Consider the following 21,802-nt stretch of genomic DNA (forward strand, 5'->3'; position numbering starts at 1 on the left):
ATGCCCAAGATGTAAAAAACACGATCTTAACGAACACGGTCTTATCTTGGTATGGATTGCTATATTATTTGTTGCTTTTAACATGTATGTTATTTGGAATAAAATAAATCTTATAAAAACAAAAAACACTATGTAACTAAAGCTTCACCCTGAACACAGTAGCTGTAATCCCCTTTCTCTGCACCCAAAGCGCTTTAGGTGGGACCTTTAATAAAGCAGGAGAACAAAGTGCCTAAACTGCCATTAATATAATTATTTCTGGGTTGTAGAACAAATTGTCTGCATTTTTAATTATTTCTTATAGGAAAATTTGCTTTGATATAAGAGTGGTTTGGAACACATGCATGTTCCCAGAAAAAATTACACTCAATACAAATGTATACCATTAGTGCCCCATCTGACTGTTGTAGGTAGGAATAAGTTTATTACTTAAAAAAAAAAAAAAAAACTCTGGCCAGGATTCATTTTTTTAAAAATGCCCAGGGTGGGTGGGTGAAAAAAAACACCAACTTACATGTCTGCTTACTGGATCTTGAAAAGAGACTCGGGATAATACGTGGCAGGCCATTTAGCAGTGGCTCACCAATGCTGTTAAATGGCTAAGCAGGCCCTGTCATGTCCTGTCCCAAGTCCCCTCTCAAGACCAGGAAGCAGCCGGACATCGTGGACCATATGCAAGCAACAGCCCTGTAGCCGGGAGAGTAAGGCCTCCCCGGGCATTTTGAAAAAATGGGTCCCTGCCAGAGTTCTCCTTAAATTCTAACTTGGAGAATATTTTAAACAAACAAAATATACACCGTAACTGCATAGGCCAAATGTGCACAAAGCAAACGTTTTCTTTTTTTTTTTTTTTTTTTTTTTTTAATGGAAAGTAAACTTTAAACTAGGTTACAAAATTTAGCTTTTCATTCAGCTATTTACAGTAGAAAAGAAATAAATTGTGAATAAACCATTTCTTATCTTTTATTGACAAACATAGAATACAGGATCCAGAATCTAGATGGTTCAGTAGGTTAGATGTTCTTGACTACACAACCTAAGCAGCATATTTGTAATAAGTGTGAATACACGCTGAGCAAACAAAAGTTACTGATGGTTTTACAGAACATTCTAGATTTCATTGTTCCAGTAATTGATGGACTTGACTGTTTGCTACATACAATTACTATTGCATTTAAAAGCACTTTAAAAAAACAAACCAAAAACCACAAACGCTTTGCCTATAAAGAGAAAAATGTGGAAGATGTTTAATGTGCCTATTGCAGTGCCTAACCAAATGTTTATGCATACATAAAAAGAACTTGTACTTGAAGGCAAAAGATACTTGAACTGTCTTATCAGAAAAATAATCCAGACTTTTTCTAATACGTGCTGGGGGGGGGGAGATGAAGTAAAAGGGGTTATCTCAAGATTAAAACAACCACAGGACTAACATATATGGGAGAATTTATAAAGACGGTATATTGCAAGGCCTTTAGGTGCCTTTTACCTGGCATAAACCATGTGTATTATTGATACATTTCCCTCATACTGCTTGATCATCTTCAACTCTCCCATATAATAAATAAATAGGGAGGCATGTATGCTCCACTTCAACTCCAGTGAAAAAAGGGGGGGGGGGGGAAGATGAGAGAAAGACAAGAAACCCCCATTCTTGTGATCTGTGAGAATACCAGCAGTCAGACCACTGATCACATACTTATTACCTATCCAGTCGACAGGCAGTAAGTTTCAGTCTTTGAATAACTTCCTTTAAGCCAAAAATCTATGAGGGAGATTTATCAAACTGGTGAAAAGCAGAATCGTCTTAGTTGCCCCTAGCAACCATTCAGATTCCACCTTTCATTCCTTACAGATTCTTCGAAAAATGAAAGGAGGAATCTGATTGGTTGCTAGGGGCAACTAAGACATTTCTACTTTACACCAGTTTGATAAATCTCCCCGTAGGTCCATGTGTGTCTGCTTTCAACATTACATTGGAGATTTCTAACATATAAAAATGCATAAAGCGCAAAAGCTAAAACTGTCTCAAAGTCACATGAACATCTTGGGGGTAGGGAGGATTTATTAAAGGGGTTATCCAGCGCTACAAAAACATGGCCACTTTCCCCCTACTGTTGTCTCCAGTTTGGGTGGGGTTTTGATACTCAGTTCCATTGAAGTAAATTGAGCTTAATTGCAAACTGCACTGGAGACAACAGTTGGGGGAAAATTGGCCATGTTTTTGTAGCGCTGGATAACCCCTTTAAGACCAATATGCCATACACAATACATCTGTGGCTGCGCCTGTAGCAGCTTTAGAAACCTACCACTAGCTATGAGTTGCGATAGATTTCTACTTTTCAAAAGTGTCAGGCATTGTGTAAAAAGGCAAACATTTTGCAGATTTTAAAACTGTCCGTCCTTTGTCTTTGGTGAGCAGATGTACTTGGTACACAGTGGGATCTTGCCTTACCTTTTTGCTTCACTCAGGAATACAGAGGGGCACAGAGCCACCATAAGGGAGCTGATGGTTATGTAACTTGTCCCTCCTCATATGAGAACTTTAAGCAATCCTATCCACATAGTTAGTGAAAAAAAATACATTTTATAGCATTCTTACCAAATAACTTATTTGCAGAGTTTACAGGCTACACGTCACATACAGCTTTCATCTAGACTTTGTAGTAAAACGCTTTTTTTTTTTTGCTGTATGCAGGAAAAATAATAGCTACTACTTTTTAAAGTCACTCAAGATGTAGTGATGTAAATAAAGGACTCACTAGAGACTCAATGTACTGAAGCAAATTTGAGGAGGTTTGCAAACTACTCAATGCATCTCTATATACACAGACTGAGAAGTCTAGGTGAGGCACTGGGTAGCTCTGCAGAACTAGTACCCTGTAAATGACCACCTGCACTTTTCTAGAGCCCTGTAAATACGGCATTGCCAAGGGGTTACACATCAATCAATATTTCCACATATTAGGAGTTACACTTTGACTTACCATAATGGCATTCTTGGTGACTGGCTTAAACGTGGTTATCTTCATTGCATAATCACATTTATTTTAGGATATGTATATCTCATACCATTCAACGCAAACATTTTAACAAAATCAGTGCATTTCATATACTTCTATCCAACTCAACTCAGATTGTACATTTTTAATCAAGAGTGGACTAGTTAAAGGCCAAAGTACATATTTCTGATAGATTAGCTACAACAGTTTAGGACTGAATAAACTGCAAATCATAACATGAAAGGCCATCTGATGGCCTTTAAACATCCCATGACTACAGCGCTTGTTGTATAAAACACTTAAACAAGGACTGGTTATAACACTTCTCCTCCAGACCCATCAATACTTGTTCACTGTCCTGAAAGTCCAAGAAGCAACATTGTGAAAAAAAAAAAAATACTCTCTTTCATTTCAAAGACAAAAAAGATACAATCTCCTAACAAAACGCAGGATTGTTTTTCAGCAATTGTATGGTTGCAAACATGCAACCATTTATAGATCCAAACATTTATCTGTCTGGATGCAATAAAAATGAAGACTTTACTATGTGCCTCAATGCAGCCTTCTTTTCTAATGGGCCACAAAAAAAAAAAAAAGTTTCCACACCTTTAACCAAGGCACCCACATGCTGAAAGCCATACGTGAATCTATTACACGACTAACATATGGCATGTAACTGGCTGCGAGTGTAAACCAATACTTTTATTCTTCTGTGCTTGCCATGGAAACAGAATACGCCAGACAAGCTTGTAAATCATTAATTGGAGTTGGCTTATTAATTAAAGGTCCTCACAACATAACATTGGCAACAAATGTATTCATCTGCTTTTAGTCCATAGATTTGCGGATCAGCGCTTGTGCAGTGTGGTGGCAATAAATAGACCTTTAGCAAGCGGTGCAACAAAAAGATGTTTCCTTTATAATACTTGTTCACTATTCTGCAGCTGGTCAGGATGAGCTGGAAGAGAAAGAAAAAAAACACAGAGGGACATTTATTAAGGAGTCTAATGTGTGCAACTATTGTAATGGGGATTGGTGTGCATTTTGTTCCAATAGCTTGTGACTGATTCATTAAAATGTAGCACTGCCACAGTGAATGCATCTAAGTAAAAAGTCGCAAAAAAAAAAAAAAAAAAAAAAAAAAAAAAAAAAAAAGGACACAAAAATGCAAAAATTGCACAATTATATTCACCTGGCACTGACCAGATGTGGGCCTGCACCTGTTTGTGCGACTTGATCAAATGATAAATTGGGTGCTAATCCCAGATTATGTGAATTTTTGGTTGAATACTCAAAACAGGCAGATTAAGAAAAGGTTGCATCTAAAAAATATTTACCCATCGAATACTGGTTCATAAATAGAACTTAGACCAAAAATGGGCAAAAAATAAAATCAGATTATTCACCTAAAAATAGGTGCAAAACCCTTGATAAATTTCCCCCATAAATGTCTTCAGTTAAAGGGCCTGCCTAAAAAAAAAAATCAGTGTGCAAGAGCTCAGGCTGAAATAAAAATGAAAAATAATTACTAATTGGCTGTGAGATAGTGAAGGAAAAAGGACTATTGTGGTGAGCCCAGCATATTATACAAAAAGCAACTTTATTAGATGATCATAAAGTGCAGAGTACATAGAAAGTGCAATTATTCCATAAGTGTGCAATAGAGGTGTGAATGAGTTATTAAAAAAAGCTAGGGTGCTGTCGGGTAAGGTGAGCCTGTTATACCCTAGCTATACTAGTTAAGGGACCGCTGGGTAAGGCGTCCCTCCGCCAGACGGTTACTGGCTCGTCATAGAGAGGTATGTAGACTGTCAAGGAAGTATATATGTCAGATCGATGGCTTTAGTAAAATAGGCAGCGATTTGTTGTGCAGTAAGGGGAGTTAGGAGACTAGGATGGTGTCTCAGGTCAGTACACGGCAATAATGACTTATAACATTCGTATATGCTATCGTGTGTGCTTTCTACAATTCCTATGATATTAGGGGTGTGTAGCAAGTTTCCACTTCTTCCAGTTACTCCGACGCGTTTCCCCTCGGTGGTGTACAGAGGTTCATCAGGGAGGTATCATGGAAGTATTATGGTTTCGGGGGTCTGGAGGACCATCTATGTTGAATAGAGAAGAGGAAAGGAGGGGGGAGTTATAGTGTGCTCAATAATGGGGCACCCCTCACAAGCAAATTATGGTTGACCATATTTTGCTTGTGAGGGGTGCCCCATTATTGAGCACACTATAACTCCCCCCTCCTTTCCTCTTCTCTATTCAACATAGATGGTCCTCCAGACCACCGAAACCATAATACTTCCATGATACCTCCCAGATAAACCTCTGTACACCACTGAGGGGAAACGCGTCGGAGTAACTGGAAGAAGTGGAAACTTGCTACACACTCCTAATATCATAGGAATTGTAGAAAGCACACACGATAGCATATACGAATGTTATGAGTCATTATTGCCGTGTACTGACCTAGTCTCCTAACTCCCCTTACTGCACAACAGATCGGTGCATATTTTACTAAAGCCATCGAACTGACATATATACCTCCTTGACAGCCTACATACCTCTATATGACGAATCAGTGCAGGGCCAGAAACCGTCTGGCGGAGGGACGCCTTACCCAGCGGTCCCTCAACTAGTATAGGTAGGGTATAACAGGGTCACCTTACCCGACAGCACCCTACCTTTTTTAATAACTCATTCACACCTCTATTGCACACTTATGGAATAATTGCACTTTCTATGTACTCTGCACTTTATGATCATCTAATAAAGTTGCTTTTTGTATAATATGCTGGGCTCACCACAATAGTCCTTTTTCCTTCACTATTTCTTGTTTGTACTACAGACTTGTGGGAGCCACATATAGAATTATTCAGCCAGGTACCATCCTCCTTTCTTACTCCTAATAATTGGCTGTGAGGACAACTCCAGCATGTCAAGATGGAAACAGGAAGTTGGGATCTGGCATCATCTGGTTGGACATAGTGAAGGGTTCAGGGCAGGTATGCATCACTTTTTCTTTTGTTTTTATGATAGCCTGAGCCCTTATATCAGAATGTTATGCGGCTGAATAACACCTTAATATAATTATAACAGGGTAAAAAGGGAATTTTTAGAGAACAACATTCAAGACTGATTTTGTCAGAAGTGCATTACAGGGAGCTGCCACTCTACACATCCTGCATTCGGACATCAGTGATATAAGGTCCATGTTCTTATTGTATTTTGAGGATTGAACTCTACGTGACGCCTTGCATCATAATTTATTATTACAATGAGCTCCAGAACAGTTAAAACACTACGTATTGAACTCACACAGCCATACCATCAGCTTACACCCATAGCTGTTCCGGAGTTCACTGTATCATAATGGATTATGCACAAGCCAAAAAGAAAGAAGTGGCTGCACATCGCACCCATGGCTGACACGAAAGCTTATTCAGCTACATTTAAAAACCAACATCAGAAGTTAGTATATAATTTGGCCAAACCATATTGCCTCATGTACCACGTGCAGGTCTTCTGATACACATGAGTCCCTAACCAAAAAACACCACTGTGCCGGTCAGCGACCCCAATCCCCGCAAAACGTGCGCAAGCAGAGAAGGGGGGCCACAGAATGGCCCTGCAACCCCATTGTCACAGGACCAGACCCTAAAGGGCCCCCCCCCGGACCCCGCAGGCGCCACCGGCGGAAAAAGTGGACGCCAAGCAGCACAAGTGTGAACAAGCTCTTACTTCTCTCTCTCCATTCCTCTGCAGGTAGAATGGGAAAATACTAGGAGACCCTCCCCTTATGTACACAGGTGCTTCCTGCTAATTTGGATCACATGGTTCTTACAAAGCACGAGTGCTAGCCACAATGAAAAAAGGGACAGAATACATCAAATATGCACAAGCCAAAAAGACAGAAATGGCTGCACATCGCACCCATGGCTGACACGAAAGCTTATTCAGCTACATTTAAAACCAACATCAGAAGTTAGTATATAATTTAGCCAAACCATATTGCCTCATGTACCACGTGCAGGTCTTCTGATACACATGAGTCCCTAACCAAAAAAACATCACTGTGCCGGTCAGCGACCACAATCCCCGCAAAACGTGCGCAAGCAGAGAATAATGGATTATGCACAAGTCAAAAAGACAGAAATGGCTGCACATCGCCATTTCTGTCTTTTTGGCTTGTGCATATTTTATGTATTCTGTCCCTTTTTTCATTTTGGCTAGCACGAGCTTTGTAAGACCCATGTGATCCAAATTAGCAGGAAGCACCTGTGTACATATGGGGATGAACTCCTAGTGTTCTCCCATTCTACCTGCAGGAGCAATGGAGAGAGGTAAGAGCTTGTTCACACTTGTGTCGCTTGGCATCCACCATCTCCGCCAGTGGTGCCAGCGGGGTTCGGGGGGCCCCTTAGGGGTTTGGTCCTGTGACATTGGGGTTGCAGGGCCATTCCGTGGGCCCCCCTTCTCTGCTTGCGCACGCTTTGCGGGGATTGTGTTCACTGACCGGCACACAGTGATGGTTAGGGACTCATGTGTATCAGAGACCTGCACGTTGGTACATGAGGCAATATGGTTTGATCAAATTGTATACTAACTTCTGATGTTGGTTTTTAAATGTAGCTGAACAAGCTTTCGTGTCAACCATGGCTGCGATGTGCAGCCATTTCTGTCTTTTTGGCTTGTTCATAATGGATTATGATGCAGGGAGTCCCAGTAAGAAGTGACAAGTTAAGTCTGTGATTTACATCAGTTTATGGACAGTATATCACAGATGTATGAAAGGGACACTAATAGTACACAGAGGTGTAGTAGACCATTAGACAGGGTAGCTGAACCGAACCAACAACAAAGCTCCTCATATATCCACAAGCACATGTGTGATGGTAAAATGGGATAATAAAAAATGTAAAACCAACCAGTCTGTCTGCAGGAATACAACAGATGGGGCACGATATAGCACAAGTGCCTTTTTCAAGCAACCAGAGCAGGGCAGCCCAGCCTGGAGGAGGGGAGTCTGATTAAAAGAGGATGTACTACCAGGTAAGTCCTCTTTAACCTGACACAGGGATAGAACGGCGCCGTCACGCGCCGTTTTTCGAACCGCGGCCCGGTTCCCCTGTACGGCGCAGTTCTTTTCACAGTTACCGGACGGTGCTCAAGCACTGCAAGTAGTCCAGCCCGCCCCCAGTGGGAGGGAATTCCCTCCCCTCTATGACGCGGCTGATCCCTTTAAAGGTCATGAAAGTGGCCAATCCCTTTAAGGGTCATGCTTTGTTCCCTTACAATGTGCATTGGGTATAGGTTTTTGCTTGATGTATTAATATAACTAGTGGTGCGTTTACACAGAAAGATTATCTGACAGATTATCTGCCAAAGATTTGAAGCCAAAGCCAGGAGTGGATTTGAAAAGAGGAGAAATCTCAGGCTTTATGACCTGATCTCTGTTTATAGTCTGTTCCTGGTTTTGGCTTCAAAACTTTGGCAGATAATCTTTCTGTGTAAACGCACCATAAGATGGTACATTAGTGACAAAAGTATAATTGATTTACCTTCTGTGTCTGTTATATCTTGCATTTCTTCATCTTCCTCGTCCTCATCATCTTCCCCTGCAAGCTCTTTTGCTATTAATTGTCTGGCCAATTTAATGTTCATGCCCTCATTATAATGGTGTTTTCTTTTCATTTGAAACTCCTTTTTCTTTTCTGAAAGATTATGAGAATAAATAAAGAATTCACTAATGAGGAATCAATATCTCTCCTCAGATGACCATAAAGCCAACATAAGTAGCAATAGAGACTGCTAGCAAATACCTGGTTTAGCAATAAAATCTTATTTACTTTTAAGTAGATTTGAATAAAAATAAAGAAACTATTTTAATTCATCTCCATACGTAAATGTGTTGTAAAGCAAAATGTACCCCTTAAAGGGGAACTTGCTTTCTATTAAAAGTACATTAAAAGTTACTTAGATGTCTATACAATGTATTACTGTATCAGTCCGGTTCTGCCACACTGGTAGCTGATAGAAATCCAGGAAGTGAAAAAAAAATGGCCCCTGTGCCATTTCACATCGTCTTCTGCTATCCCCCCTTAGGAGACAAATATTCCATGCCTCTGTCTCACATTGTGTGTGTTTGCTGAGTTCAGGCTGATGATGCAGACAGGGGGCAGGGCGTGATATCACTGGAGGCTTGGCTGGATACCCAATCCCCTGAGTGATCCACCATCTCTGACCGTCCAGAAGAAGGTGCTGCACTAATTTTACTGATTGTGTGGGTGGGGGACTGTGATGGTCAGCTGAGGGAAAACATTGCATGCTGGAAAATGCTAAACCAGGAAGGACAGAAACACAATACAGAGCAAAAAAACCCCCAAACAAATGGATTTTTGGTAGTTTCAAAACTGGGATAGACAGGCAAGTAATGCGTTATGCTTCTGCAGAAGTTTAATTTTTTTTTTAACCTCTACCTGGAGTTCCCTTTTAAGGAAGGAGCCAATTTTCATTTTTGTGCATTCTTTTTTTTTTGCCACCGTGTTGAAAAGGCCATAGTGCTTGCATTTTTTCAACTACAGACCCAAAAGAGTCCTTGTTTTTCGCGACGCTTGTACTTTGCAACTACAGACTTGACTTTTCCATAAAATCCAAACAAAAAAAAAAAAAAAAAAAAAAAAAAGGAGGAATTATTTTTTTTTCTTAATTTCAAGGGGTTCTGTGTTTATGCGGTTCATCCTATGGTAAAAGTGACATGTTATATATGTTGCCCAAGTCAGTATGATTACAACAATAGGCAACTTGTATAGCTTTTATTTAATTTGACGACTTTTAAAAAATTTTATGTTCTTAAAATTGCTCTATGAGCATCTTTATAAGGCTTTTTGGTCTATAGGGCTGTGCGAGGTGTCATTTTTATGCACCATGATCTGTACTATTGGTACCTTGCTTGTGTATATGCGACTTTTTGATCACTTTATAGCAATTTTTCTGGATTTGATGTTACTAAGTCAGCAATTTTGCGCTTTGGCTTTTTTACACCATTTACCATCCGATATTAGGAAATTAATAATTTAATAGGCCAGGCAATCGCGCCCATGGAAATACCAAATTTATATTTTTATATATATATATATATATATATATATATATATATATATTTTTTTTTTTTTTTTTTATTTTTTATTTCCTGATGTCCCCCGAAGTGCTCATGCTGGCAAAATGAAGATGCACTCCACTGATCCATGCTGGCTAACTCACGGTCCACTGAGAAGCTGCAACACTCTGACGTCACTTCCGCGCACCAAGAATTCCCCAGCAACATAACCACGTTGTGCGTTACAGGGGGCCCTGGTGTCCAACCTGGAAGTGCTGCATGCTGCTCTTCCGTCGCATGTACCAGCATGCAGGAGGTCCAGCCCAGTTGAGGACAAAACACTGCTGCGTCCTCCTGAACGGCGAGTAAAGATGTCAATAGGGAAAAGGGGAGTGACTTAAAATTTTATTAGGGGAGGTGAATTTGTTATTTATTTATGAAACAACTTTTTTTTTCACACTGTCATTTGGAACCCCCCTTGCCCCCCAAAGCTCCATTGCTCTGGGCTGATAGCAGCGAGGAGCGCGGCAGTTCAGAGCAGTGTCACAGCATGACCCCTCTCTGAACACCCCTAGCAGTGCCAATTTACGTCATGGGTCGTTAAGGGGTTGCCAAATAGATTACAAGACATCCTTAATTAATACTGCATGTGGGCATTTGTAGTCCATGAAACACTGTCAGTGGGCTGGCCGCATTTAACAGATTTAACATATCCCTGTGAAAAAAAAAAGGCTGACAGCATCAGGAGTAAATTAATTATTAGGGTAGGTTCACATTGAGGAATAGGTGAGGAATTGAAGAGGAATCCGCTCTTATTTCAGCTTGAAATTCCTCCCGTAAAAAAATGTACAGAGCAATGTCCCATTGCGTTTAATGGGATTTCTGTTATTCACACTGCAGAATTTCTTGCCACGAATCGACATGTCAATTCTTTGGACGGATTCTGCTAGTGGAATCCTATACAAGTCAATGGGGGCTTGCATTCTGCTTGAATCGCTTGCATTCTGCTCATATTCTGCCAGAGCTGAATAGGCAAGGAATTTCAAGCAAAAAACTTTCCTCTACAATTCTTCGAGAATTCCTCAGTGTGAACCTACCCTTATGAAGGAAAGAAGGATATGGCACTTTTCACTCATTTGTGTAGTGTCAATTTGGGACTTTCCAACACACACCTCTGCTGTATACACGGACTCATTAAAAAAAAAAAAAAACATAGATATCCTGTTCTATGGAATAACACAGAGGTCTGCAGTTTTCCATCAAGCAAAAACCAGGAAACCTCATGTGAAACCAACTGAAGGCCAAAATATCATTTTCTGGCCTCCGTTGAGTGATTGGGATTTATGGGTATGTTTGCTGCATGCAAACATACATCACTAACATGGTGTGAAAAGATCTTTAGCACTTTCTTTAGATTCTCATTCCTTTGGCTCAAAACTGAAAAAAAAAAAAACCATTGCTCGACAAACTCAAGCCAAAGAACTACAACACTTATGAAAACAGAGAAAATACAAAACATTTGTGTGACGCCCCCCTTAATATAAAAACAGCTTCTACCATAGACAGCTTTCACAGGTTATGGATGTAGCTTTCTTAGTGGCCTGACACGGTGACTACAGCATGTAACGCAGGTCAAGAAATACGCAAATCACAAGTACCACAGAAAGTTTTAGAATGCCGTAGCATTACACTGTATTAACAACCATTAGAAGAAATAACGTTATAGTACCTCTCTCCTCAGGTGTCAGCTCTTCATCCTCTTCTTCACTACTCTCATCATCTTGTGCAAGGAATTTAGGATCTGTTCCTTCTGCTGCTTCCAGCCTAAAAGCAAACTAGCCATTTACAACCTTGGTGTAAAAAAAATTTTTTTGCACGTTTGTTTTAAAAATGTGAAATGCCAACATTTACATTATTCTTACCTATTAGGCATCTACTAATCTTAAAATTCACAATGAGGGTGCATCTTCTTTTTTGTAGACCATAGAGTGTTGTACTGTGTTAGAAATCAGTTAAAATGAATGCTTTGTTGTTTAAGGGTATCTGTCAGCACTTTACCCCTCTAAACCGCTTACAAGGAAACAGTGTGGTGTGGTAACTAGCTGTTGCTTCTATCACTATTGGGGTATGATCACTTAACTAAAGAAGATATAATATACAAATCAATTTCAGTACATGTATAGCATTGTTATTAATATGTCAAATCAGGTAACATGCTCTCATGTATATTCACCAAGTTCAGTGCAATTCAGCCACAGGTTAAAGGGATTGTCCAGAATTAAAACACATCTGCTTTCAACCAAAAACAGCATCTCTCCTGGTCTTGGTTTGGGTTTTGCAGCTCAGTTCCACTGAAGTGAATAAAGTTGAATTGTAATACCACACACAACCTGCGGACAATGGTGGCTGTTTTTGCAAGACAGTAGCTGTGCCTTTTCTAATTTTGAATAACCCCTTTAATGCTTAGTGTATGTTGACACAAAGTTATTTTTGGACAGCTGCCATTTTGAGGCAAAATGACAGTCGTGAATAAGCAGCATGCCCTTTATTTATGGCCATAATTATGAAAGCACAGCAATGTTTCTGCAACAAAACGATGGTTGTCCCAAAAATATAGCTGAAATTTTTTTTTTTTTATAAAAAAAACCAAAACCTTAATCTGTATACTTGTGTTTGCCCAAGAACATGGACTACCGTCATGTGACTATATCAACTGTGATTCAATACAGATAAGAAAGCTCACAGTGTTACAAGGCACATAGTTTACAAGTAGCAGAAATGGTGTAACAGGATTTAGACAGTATGTATAGCCCATTTTACACGGGCCTAAAATAAGCAAGGAGCATTGCTAGAAACGTTCCTTCAGGTCCATAATCGTCCCATGTAGGGCTGGGTTCACACACAGTATATTTCAATCAGTATTTTGCAGCCTCAATCAAGAGTGGATAGAAAACACAGAAAGGCTATGTTCACACTAGGGATGTCACGATACCAGAATTTTGAGTTCGATACCAATACCAACTTTTTTATTTCGATACTCAATACCATTTCGATACTTGGCGTATAACGCCCCCCCCCCCCCCCCCCCCCAACTGCAGATATAACGCTCCCCAATGTTCACTATGTAATATAGCTGACATGTTATCTATATTCTTCAGGTCGGTACTATTACAATGGTACAATATACAGTGGTGCCTTGAATTACAAGCATAATTGGTTCCGGGGCAGCGCTTGTAATCCAAATCCACTCTTTAACCAAAGCAAATTTTCCCATAGGAAATCACTGATATGCAGACAATTGGTTCCACACCCCCAGAAATAAATATTTATCATTCGAGTCTTTTTAGTGCGCAATGATTTGCAGCTTTGAACACTGTTTACTGTGCGAGATTGGGAAGGTAGCATGGCTGACACGCAGTATAGTAGGTCAGGGGTAGTAGTTGTATGGCTGACAAGCAGTATAGTAGGTCGGGGGTAGTAGTTGTATGGCTGACACATAACATTAGTATAGTATATTGGGGATAGTAGTTGTATGGCTGAAACGCAGCTATACAACTACTACCCCCAACATGCTATACTAGTGTTATGTGTTAGCCATACAACTACTGTCCCCAACATACTATACTAGTGCTGACCCAGCACTAGTATAGTACATTGGGGATAGTAATAGTTGTAGTGGAGCAGAACCTTTACCTCCTGCTCCATGCTGCCCGGCGTCACTCCCCCCTCCCTCCCCGCTCCGCTGCGACTCCCTGCCCCCGCACACAGGCCGCAGCCTCCTCACTACAGGACAATCTCTAAAGCCATCGGCTGCTGCGTACGGAGCGGCTCGGATGCTGCTGACACAGCGGCATCTACACAGTTAAATAGCCGGTGTAACTGTGTAGATGCCGCTGTGAAGGGTCAGCAGCATCCGAGCCGCTCCGTACGCAGCAGCCGATGGCTTTAGAGATTGTCCCGTAGTGAGGAGGCTGCGGCCTGTGTGCGGGGGCCGGGAGTCACAACGGAGCACAGCCCAGTATGAATACCGCTCCATAGAGACAACGGCATGCCATACCCGGACGGACCCCGCTAGTTGCAGAACAGGGGTCGGCCAGTGGGTAGTGTGGGGTCAACCCCCGGCCGTGACACATGTGCTGTGGCACGCTGGCTCACTGACCTGCTTGACCAAGCAGCATGGAGATGGAGCAGAAGCTGGTGAGTTGGTGAGCAGCGCGGGGGAGAGAGATGACACCGGGATCGGGCAGCATGGAGAAGGAGTTGGTGAGCCGCGCGGGGGGTGGGGAGCACACAGAGAACACGGCCAGCGCTCAGATAGCCGCCAGCCATGTTCTCTGCACTATACTCTATGTTAAGCTGCGCTATTGCACATCTTAACATAAAGTATCGATACCAGGAAATCCTGGTACCGAACCTTTTTTTTTTTGCCCCGAATATCGATATTAGTATCGATATTTCGGTGCATCGTGCATCACTAGTTCACACAATGTTGAAATTGAGTGGATGACTGCCATATAATGGTAAGTAACTGCCATTATTTCAATACAACAGTCGTTGTTTTAAAATAACATCCAATAATTGCTGTTAAATGGCGGCCATCCACTCAATTTCAACAGTGTGTTAAACATAGCCTTTCTGTGTTTTCAATCCACTTCTGGTTTTGGTTGCCATATGAGGACCACAATACTGATCAGTCAGCGATCAAAGAACGGGAAAACTCCCGATGGTCAGCTGGTTGCATCTTTTGTGCAGCAACAAAATTTTCATTATCGCCCACACATCTTGTGTCAACAGGAGACCTGTGGACAATGGAAATATATTTAAATGGCTGACTAAGCGATGCATTGATTGGCACCTACTTGGGTCCTTGCGTGGACCCATATCGGGCTGTGTAAATGTAACCTAACTTAGGGCATTTAACTATTTGTGTAAAACCATTAAGCCACGTTACAACACTAACTGATGGGACCAGAAGTTGTAACATTCTATGGCCAGTCTAAGCAGTAATACTTACTTTTTAGCCAAGACATCGGCGGTTAATGCTTCATTGCACTCTGAATCACTCATGGCACCTTCATCATCATCATCACCGACCATTCTATGAAAATGAAAAAAGAATAAATAATGCAGTAGTCCTACCTTGAATTATCATGGTTCCACTAAGCCCATCACACATTTTCCTGTCTAAAAAAACATAACTCTGTCAGAACAGCATCTGTGGACATAAACATCTGGTATCTAAAAAGCTTTATTGTGAGAACCAGTGTATAGGGCTGCAATATTGTCAGGTGCTCCCATACTACACTAACAGCGGGGCTGGTTGTAATAAGAACATTAGGCTACGTTCACACGATTTTTAACAGCCTCTATTTGATACTCAAAATAACGGCTATTTTACATACTAAATAACATCCGTTGTTTAACATACTTTGATGGCTGTCAATGATGGCCGTTGGTACATTATTTAGGTTAAATGATGGCTGCTTTCAACACCCTTTTGGATGTGGCTATTTTTTTTTCAAAAAAATCTGTGTGAACATCTTAAAATAACAGCTGTTCGCTAAATAACGTCGGCCAATAAATGCCCTGAACATTTATTTGACAGCCGCTTACAACAACTGCCCTTATTCTATGCATCGAGTGAACTAACAGCCATTTTTTCCACTGACTTCAATGGTAATCATTGAAGACTGAAAATAACGGCCATTATTTTACTGAAAAAATACAGTGCGTGAACATGGCCAAATGCTGTTTTACCATATTTACATTCAAAATTATCCTGCACCTAGTCGAAACCAAGTTCCGCATATCTTGCCCAATGACCATGAACTGATGCTTGGATTATTAGCAAGATTGCAGGGCCATTGGGAAAGGAATGGGGGCATGGTTTGTAAAGCATTTCGAACACAAATGTGGATGCACCATTGCAGGAATAAAGAAAAAAGGTTTACAAGTTAGCCAAAATGTGCTTTATCTACACACCTGTCTTTTGGTGTAGCACTTGTGTTATTTTTGTAGTAATACAATCCCATGAGCCTCTTTGTACAGATACAGTAAGACTTTACCCTTTCCATATACTGTTCTCATCTGGTGAATAACATTAAAGTGTACCTGTAATTATAAAAAACTTTTGACGTGTTTAGACCTGACCTGTACCGCACGTCGGGCTACACGGCACAAATCAGTGATAAAAGGATGCTGCCGTGCAGCCGGCGGCCACATTGAGTTAAATGAGCAGGACGGAGTCATTATGTGACTGTATTCTGCTCATTTGCGGGACGTACACGGCTTTTGTGCAGGACTCAAAAGTGTAGTCAACTACGGTTTTGAGTCCTGCACAAAAGCCGTGTACGTCCCGCAAATGAGCAGAATAGTCACATAATGACTTTGTCCTGCTCATTTAAGTCAATGTGGCCGCCGGCTGCACGTCGGGCTGCACGGCAGCATCCTTTTATCACTGATTTGTGCCGTGTAGCCCGACGTGCGGCCAAAAAGTCATGTGAACATACCCTAACACCAAGATCTGTCCTGCGGTCCGTTCGGCAGGTAATGCAGTTATTGTCCTAAAAAACAACTTTTAAACTGGCAGCCTCATACCCTATGGGAGTGGCCTAGATTGTGTATGCATTAGGCTGGCACAACCTCTCTGTCCCTCCTCATCATTAGGAATGCTCCAGGCAGATTGCCTACTATTCGTCAGATGTGTCAGCACGGCACATGGGCTGGATCGTTAAGACAGCTGTGCAAATGTGCAGCATGGAGAAAATGTTTTAGTGGCATTCCTAATGATGAAGAGGGTGGGGAGGAGGGACGGAGGGGAGGTGCAAAGTTAGGGCACAGATATTCTAAGCCACGCCCGTAGGGCACGGGGCTGTAAGTTTAAAAGTTGTTTTTAGGACAATAACTGCATCACCTGCCAAACGGACCGCAGGACAGATCTTGGATAAAAAGCAGCTATCCGAAGGTACAAGTGGTTTGGGGGGGGGGGGCAGATTGTGGGTACAGAGTTGCGCCAAAGATTGTTGACTGGATGTCCAACCAGAGTCCCCTGTTGGCTGAACATCATCACAGACGGTCAGTAAATAGGTCAGGGAGGTCATCTGTCATGAAGGTCAAGAGAGGACCACAGGGTATCCCTCATTAGGGATGGTGGTCTTACTGACACTTAAAACTGGTGATGCGAACAACAACAAAATCATCCAAAAGTGGTATAAAGTTTAAAAAGAGTAGGCACAAAAAAATGCTCCCATGCTGGGAAGGTGTCCACACAAATTGCAATATAGGGTATGTAAATGTTTTATGGTCTATTACATATGCAGGCAATTGTCATGCAAGCTTATGGACCCACAAAGTGCGACCTGACAAAATGAAAAACTAACCAGATATACTATTACCTGTGATAAGGAGTACTTGGTTCATCTATTTTCATTAAGCCATAGTCCTTATCAGAAGGATGATACGTAGCAAGAATATTCATCTCATCCCACTTCTGTGACTTCTTACTGCAAAAGAAGAAGTACAAATCTAGTCATGTCTAAATCTCATATACTTATCACATATACATATATCTGTGCTGCCAGATACTACTATCTCCTACTGAGCGAGCATCCCAAAAGTACCTTCTTCTTTGTGGGATCCAGCATTTTCAGAAAAAAAATTATCTTCATTTCAGGCTAACAGTGTCACAGAGGCGGGTCTGTGTCACTGTCTGGGGCCCACCCCCTCCAGAATGATTGACACACAACGTGAGCTGGCTGTGAATCATTGCTGGAGAAGCTGGGAGCAGCCTGAAGACACAGCAGTGGCTGGAGAGTGGATGGGCGCAGACAGCGTTACAGGCCTACCTCTGTGACACTGTCAACCTGAAATAAAGATTGTTTTTTTTTCCAAAAAGCCTTATACCACAAAGAAGAGGAAGGCGCATAACTTCTCACCTATTCTCTACTTTTAGTCCAGTCAGACTAGAATGACAGTCAGTGGCATTAACCAGTCTCCTGAAAGTGGGTGCCAAAACTCTACGCAAAACTGAAAATAATTCTCAAACCTCTGTTACTAATGATGTTGAATAAATCATTCATTAAACATACTAACTTTTCACATTCTTTGCAAGAGCTTAATATTCAAAACCTATATGGGAATGCTTTAAGTCCTGATTCGTCCCAGTGTCTTAGAGTCCAGAAATATAGATTGATGACCTATTCTTTATTTAGGTGGTCAAAATGCCATCGGGTGCAGTCCATCTTCAAGATTAGTGGTACAAAGAAACTCCAATGTATGTTGGGCTTTGTTAGTGTTCCTTTACGCAGTACATCCAGCTTTGTTGGGTACTGCAGCTCAGCCCAATTCAAGTGAGTAAGACTTGAACAACCTGTATGGGAAGATTATACAACTAAAATAGCATCTGCTGTTTTAAAGTTTGTGAGTAGCAGAACCAGTGCATTTGTGCACCAGTCACCTATCCTGTACACCTCAAGTGTCTGGTATGTTGACACAGAAAATTATTAAAGACTGGACAAGTAGGCCATCTACCTAAAGAGTGTACTCATGCCCAAAATCAGATGCCAGGAGAAAGTAGGACCATGTTGACTTTGAATGTGCCTAAAGTGACACTGTCACCCCCTTTTTGCATTCTGACATCTCTACACAAGTGTAAAGGGTAAATTTTGCAGTTTTCACACCTTATTTTATATCATAAGTCATGGTGCTTGTTCCAGTAAAAAGTGATCTTTTATTATCTGCAGATTGTGCTACATGGGGGGGGGATTCACTGCTGCAGCGCCACTTAGCTCCACCCACAACGCCACTGTATGTCCCGTCATCGACGCATAGGCCCGGGCCAGCCTAAAGGTCTAGGCCCCAGCCCCTCTAGGTTGGCCCATGCGAATGGCTACTGAGGAGACGGGGACTATGCGATGATGGAGTCACAGAGGGGTAGATCCTATGATGGCCATGTGGGCGGGGCTAAGTGGCGCTGCATCTGTAAAACCCTACCCAGGTGGCACAATCTGCAGATGATAAAAGATCACTTTTTACCAAAACAAGCACCATGACAAATTATATAAAATAGGGTATTAAAACTGCAAAATGTACCCTTTATACCCAAGTAGAGAAGTCATAATGCAAAAAGGGGTTGACAGTATCACTTTAATCCTTAAAGGACAACTCCAATGAAAAACTTTTTCCCAGTAATTGAAGCACATTACAAAGTTATATAACTCTGTAATGTGCTTCAATTACCTATCTGCCTCCCCCCCCTCCCTCCACCAGGAAGTGCACTAAACTCAAACATACCTAATTACTGTCGTCAACAGTTTCTTCTCTCAGCTCCTTCTTGTGATGATGAGTCATCAGCAGGAGGGCTGGGCTAGCTCCTGTTACACCAGCCTCCCCCTCCCCTGCCTTGTCAGGTGACTCAGCTTGCTCAGCTCCCATTGGCTGAGCAACTGAAAGCCATCCGAGTCATGTCACTTGCTTATCTTCCCTTGTGACAGACTCCCCGCATATGCTCTCCTGCTGCCGAGTAGACGCAGTGAGTGAATGAGTCAAGTCACTAGGGAAGATAAGCAAGTGACATGGACTCAGATGGCTTGCAGTTGCTCAGTCAATGGGAGCTGACCAAGCTGAGTCACCTGACAAGGCAGGGGAGGGGGAGGCTGGTGTAACAGGAGCAAGAGCAGCCCTCCTGCTGATGACTTATCGTCACAAGAAGGAGCTGAGAGAAGAGCTTGGTGAGGACAGTAATTAAGTATCTGTGAGTTTAGTGCACTTCCTGGTGGGGGAAGGTGGGGGGGAAAGGACAGGGAAGGGAGGCAGATAGGTGATTGAAGCATATTACAGAGTTATATAACTTTGTAATGTGCTTCAATTACTGGGAAAAAGTTTTTCATGGGAGTTGTCCTTTAATTCCCGCAGGAGATACTAAGTCAAAGATGTCTGGCAGCAGCTTCTCTCTGTCCATACAGGTCACCTGCATACTTAGCCCTGCCAAGCAAACATATGTATACAGGGACGGAGGGAGTCATGAGGAATATGTTGTTGGTAAACAAGCATTTGGCCGACAGCCAGCTAAAGTAAACGGAGGACATTAAAGGTGTATTCTCATCTCTGCTTGTTATCCCCTGACTTTTGTTGGAACAGTCAACCATTCGTATTTACTTTTTTCCATGCAAATAAATAAAATGTTCATTTGCTCTAGGGGCATGGTATGTCAGACCTGACAGAGTTCCCTGGAGACAGAATTGTTGGTGCGTGCCTGGTAAGGGCTACTACCACCCCAGTTGCTGGCTGTGTTGAAGTCTACTGTTTTCAGTATGCAAAGACGAGAAAAACATAAGTAGATAAAAGCAGCTTTGGTTGAAAGTCACAACTTGAAGAACAGAGGCGCAATTTGTCGACATGTTTCAGCTCAATTACCTGAAAGGGGGGGGGTCCTAAAGGGGCACTCCAGCATTGGGAAACCTTTTATACATTGCTTCAGTTATACAGAGAACAATAAAGCTGCTCTGATCTCCTCATGCAGTGTCTTTGTGTCATCGCTGAACGATCCTGCCACCATTTTAGAGACGGACCTCTCTCTGGCGGCTGTTTCAGTGGCGGGATCATTCAGCGGTACAAAAAGACCCTGCAGGAGGACCCCGGGGCGCATGGAGAGGTAATAGTATCCTTACTTTTTTCCATATAACTGCAGCTATATGCACACAATGTTTCCCAGCAGCAGAGAACCCCTTCACCGTACATTATTTTATAATAGGGGTATCAGTGGTTAGTGTTCTAGCTGTTATGTTGCAGCCCTGTATGTAATGGGAAACACATTAAGAGAATACATGAACCTATTGGCAACACCCTGGGAGTTACTTCTAGTGGCCTTCCATGCCTCCCACATAGGAAGTAGCGCAGCTGTCAGAGCAGTCCCGGCACACGTACACATCCCAGGCTGTCAGTCCCTGCTGCCGTCCCCTGTGCCCCTTCTCCAGCCCAGGACCACTCCCACCTCTGGTCGTCGTCATCTCTCTCCCGGCTGAGTTCCGCTTTGCTAACCACACGGACGCCGGTGGCTGCGGAACCCTTGTTCTTTAAGATGCCTTTAATGGGCCTGTGTGTCTGCTCCTCCATTCTCTGAGCCGGAGCGGCGTCCCGGTGTGAGAACACGCCCAACCTGCACCGGCCGCGCTTCCACCCTGTCACTGCTCTCTACGTCATCAGCAGCGGCTTTCGTAACGTCACTTCCGGCGTGACACTAAAGTGGTTGTAAACAGGCCGGCGAGCTTCCACGCTGTGTAGTTCCCATGGAAACCATAAACACCCTGTATAAGCACGGCTGTGCCAGTACTGCCTGGGCGCATGTCACGGGGTGCCCACTGCTCGCTACATTCTTCGCTTTGTTTATAGACATTTCTTTTGGTTGTACCACTTTTATTTTTACCTTATAAATATTATTAATGCTATTATGTGATTATTGCGAGTTTAGGGGTACGTTCACACCTGAAAAAAGTGAAACTAGTGCCTATGATTTTAGCAATTTTTTTTTAAATTTGAGGACTTTTTGGAAATATTGGGTCTATTACTGGGGGGAAAAGGCTTTGTATGAGCCATTGTCTGCTCTGACATCACCTCCCAGCCTCAGAGTCCCATAGATCCTGTTCCCTCTGGGCTTTTGATTTGGTGACAGAAGAACAAGTGTCCCAGCTCCTCTCCTCCTCCT

At 42.2% G+C, this 21,802-nt stretch overlaps 1 protein-coding gene across 1 annotated transcript; it reads right to left on the reverse strand.

The window, feature by feature from the left end:
- Window positions 1–938: 938 nt before the first annotated feature.
- On the reverse strand, window positions 939–21,336 carry PPP1R2 (protein phosphatase 1 regulatory inhibitor subunit 2). Its single transcript, XM_069975099.1, has 6 exons — window positions 21,092–21,336; window positions 17,496–17,603; window positions 15,116–15,199; window positions 11,831–11,925; window positions 8,564–8,716; window positions 939–3,960 (listed from the first exon to the last, which is right to left on the reverse strand). Exons 1-6 carry the CDS (start codon window positions 21,211–21,213, stop codon window positions 3,920–3,922), a joined length of 603 nt encoding a protein of 200 aa, XP_069831200.1. The 5' UTR covers window positions 21,214–21,336; the 3' UTR covers window positions 939–3,919.
- Window positions 21,337–21,802: the final 466 nt, after the last annotated feature.

The sequence above is a fragment of the Dendropsophus ebraccatus genome, chromosome 6 (assembly GCF_027789765.1).
Source record: "Dendropsophus ebraccatus isolate aDenEbr1 chromosome 6, aDenEbr1.pat, whole genome shotgun sequence".
NCBI lineage: Eukaryota > Metazoa > Chordata > Amphibia > Anura > Hylidae > Dendropsophus > Dendropsophus ebraccatus.